Source organism: Littorina saxatilis, linkage group LG14, assembly GCF_037325665.1.
Source record: "Littorina saxatilis isolate snail1 linkage group LG14, US_GU_Lsax_2.0, whole genome shotgun sequence".
Lineage (NCBI taxonomy): Eukaryota > Metazoa > Mollusca > Gastropoda > Littorinimorpha > Littorinidae > Littorina > Littorina saxatilis.
The window spans coordinates 29,954,017-29,964,797 of record NC_090258.1 but is presented as its reverse complement, the minus strand read 5'-3'; the positions used below and the strand labels follow the sequence as shown (position 1 = coordinate 29,964,797).

Sequence of the window (10,781 nt, the reverse complement as noted above, 5' to 3'; positions counted from 1 at the left end):
GTTATGAGTAGTTTTATAAAATAAATAAATAGAAAGATAAGAAAGGAAACGAAGAGTATGTTTATATAATTTAGAAATGTATTGAATATGGGCTGTGTAATTGTACGTGTTATTGTGCATTATTGTTTTTGTTCTTTTTTCTTTTTGAAGATGCATATAGCACAGTCGTGTATGTCTGATGTTATTTCAATTTGATGTTGATGTCTGATGTTGTTGTCATGTTATATATGTACAAAAAAGAAATAAAACCATGTTGAAAAAAAGAAGAAAAAACAAAGAAAGAAAAAAAGGAAACATCTACCGGGTAGCTTTGTTTGAATTGCGGTGGACACACACACACACACACACACACACTTACACATACAAACACTCACACACACAATCACACACACACACACACACACACACACACACACACACACACACACACACACACACACACATTATAATCAATACAATTAATATACATTAATATACCATACACGTGTAATAGTACATCATCTTATACCAGCTACGTCTGATGAGTTGTCAGGGGATTCACTATCAGTGACCACTTGTTCCGACATAGGAACAAAGCCCTCACATGCCACCGTCATACTTGTATGTGCTGCATCCTGATCATATTCTGCACACAACATGTCAACAATTCTCGTCAACTAATATATCGTTTACATAAGTTTGAAGAAATGTACAGCTATGTACATCTCTTATAACATACACACACACACACACACACACACACACACACACACACACACACACACACACACACATACACACACACACACACACACACGTACAAAACAACCACAAAAAGACCCTACTGAGAGAGCATGTTTTTGTGTGCAATGATTCAGCTATACCCCAACACTGTTATTTCAACAGAGGTATTCCAGAAATAACTCAGGGTGTGTATAGTTTGTGGTAAAGTTGTCTTCCTTTAAGTTAAGGCAAGCCATTGACACAACATGACTACCAATGCTTTTAATACAAACTTCAAAAGGCCTTTTATGCGATGTTTGCTGAGAATGATACATTTTTTCTGGCGCTTCATACTCACCGCGCTGCTGACAACATGCCTTACCCTTAAGAAATAGAACTCTTCAAATGCCCATACAAATTCCAACAGAGTTAATGGCTGAGTCAACGGGTTTGATGGCAAAAGTAAGGTATACTGACTGAAGAAGACACAGAGAAAGCTTACTTTCATCCAATCAGATATCTAACCTTTTTTCCCCCCAAGATATATCGCCCGTTTGAGGTCCGATTTGCAAATCCCTGAAACCCCCGCTATACACAATGCTAACTATGACACATTTCTACTGGCTTCCTGCAATGTGTCAGCATTTATGATTTCGGAAAGCTGGCATTAGTTTCTTGCTATGAGTTTTTTAAGTTCAAAAATGATGGGAATAAAGGACACAGACAACATGAGCTGTCACCTTGTTCCACCTCAATCCAGACAGCAGTAGGGAAGTGGTTTGAGTCCACGGATGTCAGCGTAAGGACCACCTCCTTGTCTTTGGAACTTTTCTGCAGCTGGTGAAAGCCGTACAGCGCTTTCTTCCCTTCACACTTTAGTTCTCTGCTTCCTGAATCTGGGGATTCCTTGCTCTCAATCTGTCACAGATAATTCCTTTCTTTATTTGGTGTTTAACGTCGTTTTCAACCACGAAGGTTATATCGCGACGGGGAAGGGGGCAGATGGGATAGAGCCACTTGTCAATTGTTTCTTGTTCATAAAAGCACTAATCAAAAATTTGCTCCAGGGGCTTGCAACGTAGTACAATATATTACCTTACTGGGAGAATGCAAGTTTCCAGTACAAAGGACTTAACATGTTTTACATACTGCTTGACTAAAATCTTAACAAAAATTGACTATATTCTATACAAGAAACACTTAACAAGGGTAAAAGGAGAAACAGAATCCGTTAGTCGCCTCTTACGACATGCTGGGGAGCATCGGGTAAATTCTTCCCCCTAACCCGCGGGGGGTGTCACAGATAATTCAATGCATACCTAAAGGTGACATCTTTGCTGATGGCTTGAATGCGTTTATTCCATGTTGAGGCAGAACCGAAGAATATAAAATTTGTCACTTGGCCTTTGCTGAGACATGGTCGATTAACCATGCGTCAGAGCAATGCGTCTAATAAAAAGTAATTATTTGGGTCAGTGACCGAAGACTGAGGCCTGAGAACAACACTGCAGCGGGGATGTAAAATGTACCATGAGCAAAACAAGGATTATTGAAGTATAAATAACTGAAAGTTTTAATTTTCTCAATCAGATATTGATTCTTTAATATATACCTCAATACTCACTGAGATTATTGCCAACAGCTTTTGTCATCATATCAAACTATTTGTTGTCTTATAATTATGAAGATAAACTAAAAATACTGAAATTCCGTAATCATATGCCAAAAATCACACACACACACACACACACACACACACACACACACACATACACACACACACACGCGCACACACGCACGCACACACACACACATAACACACACACATACACCCATATATTACACGCACGTACGCACGCGCACACACACACATAACACACACAAACTGACACACACACACACACACACACACACACACACACACACACACACACACTGACAACCATCAACAACTGGATACCTTGAGTGCAGATGGTCCACAGCGTTGACCGTCGTCCTTAACATTCTGCAGTCTGACATCCAGAGCCTTTACATCCATCTCAGCATTGGGCGTAATGACACAGCGACAGAAGGACGCTTGGCTTGGTATGTCTGCAGTGCCCTGCAGGGTGAGGTAGACCCTAAAGTCCTCTATCGTCATGTTGGCACACATGTTGACCACAGTGTCCTCACGCATGTCTGGGTCGGCTGAAACAACCAGCAGGGGCAAATCACTCAAGATACCCCCTTCCTTCTTATATACGAGATCGTTAACCATCCGCTGTATTCGCCAGTGTTGGCACCCTCAAACGATATTTTGTTTGCAGCTGAAAACCGTTCACAACAAACACACACATTTATATGTAGTCATGCATATCGTACCACGAGTTATCTGAATCGTACCACCGGTACCATACAGATGACCAAGAGTGGTAGGATACACGTAACTGTATAGTCATATATCAAACGCAGCCATACACAGGTGAGGCTGAGACAGTTTGCTCTAAACTTGGCTTCTTGTTTGTTTCTTGTTTGTTTGCTTAACGCCCAGCCGACCACGAAGGGCCATATCAGGGCGGTGCTGCTTTGACATATAACGTGCGCCACACACAAGACAGAAGTCGCAGCACAGGCTTCATGTCTCACCCAGTCACATTATTCTGACACCGGACCAACCAGTCCTAGCACTAACCCCATAATGCCAGACGCCAGGCGGAGCAGCCACTAGATGGCCAATTTTAAAGTCTTAGGTATGACCCGGCCGGGGTTCGAACCCACGACCTCCCGATCACGGGGCGGACGCCTTACCACTAGGCCACCGTGCCGGTCTCTAAACTTGGCTGGATCGCAGGTCAGTCATTGAACTTTGTGACAAAACAAGATTGCATCTAGTCTGTGCGTATTCAGATAGTGTCACGCAAAACAAAAGTATGTAAAATAACATCAAAAAGCTTTAAAATTGATTCTTTCTCACCTAGCCGCCGCATAGTGTTGATCCACCATTTTCGTTTCAGTGAGTTAATTCCTTTAGACTACCCTTTTGTGCTACGTAGTCATTGGCTCCGTATCATCACCCGTTTTCTGGGAAAACGAGTGGTACGATTCCCATAACCGGTACGGAACCAGTAACTCTCCCTTACTGATGTGTCGCAGTCAGCTCACGGCCGACCATAACAGAGATGATAAAAGTGTAACTTTTACATCTTTTGGTATAAGCTGCAGGATCTCCGGACAACAAACAACATAAATGGTCGCTTCTTCTTGACATTGAGCGTGTAGTGCATCATTCCTGCACAAGCATTGATCTAAGACGCTGCTGCATAAAGTTGCTACTGAGAGAGTAACTTGACCTGAGTTCAATGAAAGTGACTGACAACTTTCTGTGCAGAGCAGCTGCTGGACACAATCATGCATTGGTGGGACTGAAAAACGTCATGAACCCTGAAGAATTTTAAGGGGGGGGGGTCTCGGGGCCCCCACACGCTGAAGGATTTGTATAATTAACAACCAAACAACCGTCACCACAGCCATTACGAATCCGGATTTCCGGCATATGCGGGAAGAATCCCACCCATGATATTGCATCATCCTGTGATATATGCATGCTATAATAAAGCATATCAGCATCCACCAACCAGCTCCTCCCCACATTACCCCCATGCCCGCCAACCACATCCCCCCAACACCATCACCCCCCCCCCCCCTCCCCATGAACATACCAGGTCTGCAATTCCGGCGGAATGACACAAACGCTGAGGTGTCTTTCTCTGCAGGTCCTCCTCCTACTCCTCCCACCGCGTCCGATCCCGCCACGCTGAACTCAAAACGCTCCACAGTGGTGCCGTTGTCGATCTTGTTCTGCCCGCTGACTTTCCCAAGAACCTCAAAGACTCTCTCATCATAGTTCACGATCTTCTCCCGCAGACAGTTAGCGTCCAAGAGGTCGTTGTTGTGGAAGGTACCACAGTCGTCGTATTCAGTCAAGGGCGCGATGACCAACTCGTCCAGAACAAACCCCCACCCCTTTTTGCACTGGTCTGCTGTTTTGAGGTTGGGCTTATGGCACAGCTCCACGTGTTGGATGAAAAAATAGTTGATCCTGCACTGATCTGGGCTGACTGTATCTGAGGATGACAAAATGTGTGACAGTTAGGTAGTTAGTTAGTTAGTTAGTTAGCTGTTGCTTTTTGGGTCCAGCGGACCATTTAGGCCAAATCAGGACCCCACAAGTTTAACATAGCACAAATTTAAATCAAACCAATTTTAAAAAACAAAGTAAAAAAAAACAAAGTCAGGAACTTTACCCGAAGGGAACACAAAAGTTAAGTCGAAACCCTACGTGTCAATGAACTTTAAAATTCAAATCTTAAAATAAAGGCCAGACTCTCTCAAAAATCCAAAGAGAGCTGTAGAGCTGGTCTCCATAGAAATCTGTTTCAAAATAGAGGTGTCAAAATACTTCACTCGTAAATCATACAGATCAGTGCATTCAGTGAGGAAATGTATCACAGTAAAGCTATTATCACAGGCGTGGCACCATATGGTGCCTCTTCTCTTTTAAGAAGGTGAACATGTGTTATATAAGTGTGACCAGTGTGTAACCTAGCCAAAACACTTTGTTCTTTTCTACTTGAAGCCATCAAAGGCAAGGGCTTTGATAGCTCAGGGCGTATCTTGTATAGTTTATTTTCCTTGCAGGTAGACCAACAGTCTTGCCAGAGTTTTAAACTGTAAAAAAGGGTCTTTCGACAAAGGTCGGTGAAAGGGACGGATTGTTCAGGAAGCGGCGGAACCGCCATCTCCAGACCATTCTTTGCTGCCTTGTCAGCAGCTTCGTTACCTTGTATACCCATATGACTGGGCACCCACATAAAATGTATAATCTTGCCTTCAGAAGTAAGCTTAGTGTGAAGGTCGTGAATGTCGATTACAAAAGGGTGAGTGAACTTTCTGGATGAAATAGCTTCAAGAGCTGAGAGCGAGTCCGATACAATCAGAAAAGACGGATGTGTCGATTGATAGATTAATTTCAACTCCAAGATGATGGCCCTAAGTTCCACCGAATATACCGACGAACCGTTAGGAAGCCGAAGTTGAAGTGGGCGTTGTAATTTCTTGCTAGAAACTCACAGCGTATACCGTGGTTGCACTAGGCAAATCTGTCCGAAGTGGTTGCACCCGTATTTGTCTGTCCGAAGGGAGACACGCGACGTAAGTTTCTGCACAAAATCACCTGTAATTCCTCACAAATGACATATCATCACAAAACTACCGTTTGTACTTTGGCCTATAAGGTGTCATAGCATCATATCATCGATTTGTTTCATTGCTTCTATGTGTTTGTGAACGTTGGCCTTCAAGTATTTACACATTTCAAGCGCATTATGTGCAAATTTTGACTTTCCGCAGTTACTAGGGAAATTCAAGCACATGAGAAAGGCTACACGCGATTGTAATGTGATCTATGGTCATTTCTTGACATCTGGGTCAGATGGTATGATTTAAAGTGGTGCAGGAGCAGGGGCGGATCAGTTCATTTTATGGGGGGGATTTCCAAAAGTATATTGTGAAGATATGGGTGTGAAGGCGCGAAGCGCCGAGCCGACGGCACAAAGCGCCTAGCTTGCTAAGGGGGTTTGGGGGCATGCCCCCCCCCAGAAAATTTTGAAGAAAAGGATGCAAAATGGTGCAATCTGGTGCATTCTGAGGATGATCATTACCAGTTTCAGGCAGCAGATTTTGTCACTGATTAATACCCCAAAAATTGAAACTCAACCCCCAAAAATACCAAAAAATATTTTTATTTTTTGGCTGGGGGGGGGGGGGGGGTCCGAAAACCCCAGAACCCCCCCCCCCCTCGTCCGCCCCTGAGGAGCGTCATATTTCATGAATCTGTGAAGACATTCGAAGATTTGTCGGTTGCGCATCTACGAAGCAATCGGTTGCACACGGCCGAAGATATTTCAAAGAAATAAACAGGAATCTATTTGTGTCCGCCTCTGGGTATGTTCCAAATTGGTATGGAAAATCGTATATATCTGCTTGTCTGTGCCGATTTGGTGTACACAATATCTCTCTCTCTTTCTCTCTCTCTCTCTCTCTCTCTGTCTCTCTCATCTCTCTCTCTCTCTGTCTCTCTCTCTCTGTCTGTCTCTCTCTCTCTCTCTCTCTCTCTCTCTGTCTCTCTCTCTCTCTCTCTCTCTCTCTCTCTCTCTCTCTCTCTCTCTCTCTCTCTCTCTCTCTCTCTCTCTGTGTCTCTCTACAGGAGTCGGTACAAAGTTGACATCGAGAAATAAATATGGGATACAAATCATACAGCTTCATTTGTGACCTTGACCTTTGGCATATGACCTTGAGCTTTTCTAAAAATGTTTGCTATGTCAATACCTATCACAACACCAAATTAGAAGCATATCGGGCAATTTATAATTGTGGATTTTATGAACATTGTTCAAAGGTCGGCGTATTTCACATTGACCTTTGTGAGCTTAACCTTTGACACATGACATTGAAAGCTAATGTTTGTTGTTGCAAGATCTATCACCAAATGTGAAGGAAATTGTGTGATAATGTGGATTTATGAAAAAAGCTGAAATTATTACTCTCATGGTGTTTCGATGCCTATGTATAGCATGCTTGATCCATGGTTTGCCACTCCTGGTCGTTAACTGTAGGTAATATTTTATATGGCTAAGAGCAAAAAGTCGTTTAGTAGGCTTGACCAAACACGATTCTGAAGAGTGTTAGTGTGTTTAGAAATGACACTTTGTTCATAATCATTACTGTATAATTCTATTTTTAAAAATCGGGGGAAAATCGCGTCAGCGTTTTTCTCTTCAGGATTCTATTTCAAGAGGTGAAATAGACCAACTTTTGCTCTTAGGTGCATAGCAAATTAATAGCGGTTGGCTATCCAGACGGCCAAACGATCTGGGCAGGCTCAGGTAAATTGACGTTTTGCTAACAATAAGTTATGGGTGCGGATCGCTAAGCGTTACGTGTCATTTGTGCTACGTGTCATTTGTGCTACGTGTCATTTGTCCTACGTGTCATTTGTGCTACGTGCCGCTATCGCTACGTTGATTAGTGCTACAAATAATTTGTCTATGAGTCGCTATCATTCGTTCTTTATCACTACGTGTCGACAGCACTACATCTTTTAGCGCTACGTGTCATTATCGCTACGTGTCAATACTACTACTTACTGACGACTTTCTTTTTTCTCATTTTTTCTCTCGCTCTCACTCCTTCTGGTTTGTGTGTGTATATGTATGTCTGTGTATGTGTGTGCGTGTGTGTGTCTGTTTCAGTGTGTTTGTGTGTGTGTGTGTCTCTCTCTCTCTCTCTCTCTTGCTCACTCGCTCGCTCACTCACTCTGTCTCTCTCTCTCTGCCCCCTCTCTCTCTCTCTCTCTCTCTCGGCGGTCAAGTATCCTTGGCGGATTATTATCCTTGGCGGATTATGACATTATTCAGTTATTCTGCAGAAAAACCAAAATGCTGGAGAAAAACTGTCTTTTCTGCAGCATTTCTGCATAATGTCATCGTTCGCCTAAGCAGCGTTTTTTTCTGCAGCAAAACATTTTACTGCAGTAAAATTGAAATCAAGAATGCTGCAGTAAAACGGTGCTGTTGTTTTACTGCAGAAAACCTGTTTTTATTTTTTCTGCAGCATTTTGTACTGGCTCTTGGCGGATTATGACATTATTCAGTTATTCTGGAGAAAAACCGAAATGCTGGAGAAAAACTGTCTTTTCTGCAGCATTTCTGCATAATGTCATCTTTCGCGAGAGCAACGTTTTTTTTCTGCAGTAAAACAGTTTTACTGCAGTAAAATTGAAATCAAGAATGCTGCAGTAAAACGGTGATGTTGTTTTACTGCAGAAAAACTGTTTACACTTTTTCTTCAGCATTTTAGCATTATTCAGTTATTCTGCAGAAAAACAGAAATGCTGGAGAAAAACTGTCTTTTCTGCAGCATTTCTGCATAATGTCATCTTTCGCCGAAGCAACGTGTTTTTCTGGAGCAAAACATTTTACTGCAGTAAAATTGAAATCAAAAATGCTGCAGTAAAACGGTGCTGTTGTTTTACTGCAGAAAACCTGAAAATTTTTGAAAAAAAGGATGCAAAATGGTGCAATCTGGTGCATTCTGAGGATGATCATTACCAGTTTCAGGCAGCAGATTTTGTCACTGATTAATACCCCAAAAATTGAAACTCAATGTATAACTAAATGCATACCTCATTCAATATTTTTATTTTTTGGCTGGGGGGGGGGGGGGGTCCGGAAACCCTAGAAACACCTCCCTCCCTCGTCCGCCCGTGATGGCGAAGCACCCTGAAGCTGATGGGTAGGTCATACTCTGAGATAGGAAAATGGTCGCTCCTTGCATGAAACGGCATAAAATAAGCAATAATAAAAAATGTTTTAAATAGGTAAGGTACATGTTTAGGCTAGGGGGGGGGGGGGTGCGCAACCCCCATAACCCCCCCGGTAGTCCGGCCCTGTATTATACACACACGCGAATAACGCGGGAATAGCGCGCGAATACACATACGCACGCACGTATGGACATACATACGTGCATAATCCGCAATGCATATTAGCTTTGATGTTACGAAGAGACGTGCATGCTGTGATAAACTCAAATTTCAAATAAAAACTATACTAGATGCTATCGGAGAGCCAACATCAAACAATTCAAAAGGTACTAATAATTTAACTTACCTGCTACATAGCCCCAAACCACCAGATACAAGGGGACAAAAGTTGCCCATGTGTTAAAATTATGCAATGTCTTCATTGTTCACGAAACGCATTCCGATATAAACCAGCCAACTAAACAGCTACGAACTACAAACACAGTGTGAGCTGACACAAAAACGTATATAATTCAACGCTGTGTAATAGTTACTCTACACGTCCGGAAACGCAGAAGGGAAATGAATCTTTGAAATTACTTCCCTAATCCGATCTTTTCAAAATGGACGTATGAGTTTGTAAGCATGTATGAATTCATACGCACGCATTTATCACGGCTGTTTCTTTCAGCCTGCCTGCCAACGATTAGTTTCCCGAGGCTTTCCCTGAGACGAGTTGCTTAGAGCGGTTTGCCCCGTATCGCTCGCAGTGCGCATGACACAAAGCCGTTTCTTGGGGCAGTGCAGGAAAGCGCTCGCGAAGCACTCGGCGAGCGGCTTTGGAATATGCTCGCCCACCGCGCGCTTCGAATCGTAATCCAAGATGGTGTCGGGGTTTAAACTGCGATGCCGTGTAGCGTGTCGCCGTCTTCTCGGCGTGGTTTTCGACGTGACCCGAGGGATCCACCGCTTTTCAAGGACTAAGGACCACCCCAGCTAAAATTCCCATCATAACGACGTTCTGTCTGACGATTTCACTGACCGAATCGTCTGCTAGTTTAAGAAGTACAACTTTGTTTTCATATCTCGCAGCATTCGTGCCTTCTTCGTCGCCATCTTGAAGAAGCTCAAAGCGCTTTGCCTCGTTATGAGCCCGTTGCATAGACCAATCCAGAGCGACTTTTGCTCTGAGCGGGCGGTGTGATTCAGAGCAACGTATGGCTGCTGCCAGTGTGCGCAGTATGGAAAACCGTTTGGCTCATAACCATTACACGTGTAATAAAACATAAATACACGCGTAATAAATGATTAATACACGAGTATTTATTTCTTATTGCACGTGTAATTTATCTTTTTTCTTATGCTGTGGAATAGCATAATGTATGGAAAGCCGTTTGGCTCATAACCTATACGCGCGTAATAAATAATTCATACGCGCGTAATAAATAATTCATACGCGCGTAAGAAATGATTCATACGCGCGTACTAAATAATTAATACGCGCGTAATGATTGATTCATACACGTGTAATAAATAATTCATACACGTGTAAGAAATGATTAAATACACGTGTAATAAATAATCACACGTGTATTTAAACATTTCTTACACGCGCATGAAATGTTAATTACACGTGTATTTAATCATTTCTTACACGAGTATGAAATATTTATTCACGTGTATTTAATCATTATGCTATTCCACAGCATAAGAAAAAAGATAAATTACACGTGCAATG

At 42.6% G+C, this 10,781-nt stretch overlaps 1 protein-coding gene across 1 annotated transcript in view; it reads right to left on the bottom strand.

Annotated features, from left to right (window-relative positions):
- The window catches only part of LOC138947533 (uncharacterized), a 27,193-nt gene extending 17,620 nt beyond the window's left edge, over positions 1-9,573 (bottom strand). Inside the window, exons 1-5 of the mRNA XM_070319023.1 lie at positions 9,411-9,573; positions 4,401-4,805; positions 2,663-2,889; positions 1,443-1,620; positions 509-625 (exon numbers count right to left, since the gene is read on the bottom strand). Of these exons, the coding sequence (XP_070175124.1) occupies positions 509-625; positions 1,443-1,620; positions 2,663-2,889; positions 4,401-4,805; positions 9,411-9,486 (1,003 nt within the window). The 5' untranslated portion in view covers positions 9,487-9,573. The remainder of the gene's footprint in view (positions 1-508; positions 626-1,442; positions 1,621-2,662; positions 2,890-4,400; positions 4,806-9,410) is intronic.
- Positions 9,574-10,781: the final 1,208 nt, after the last annotated feature.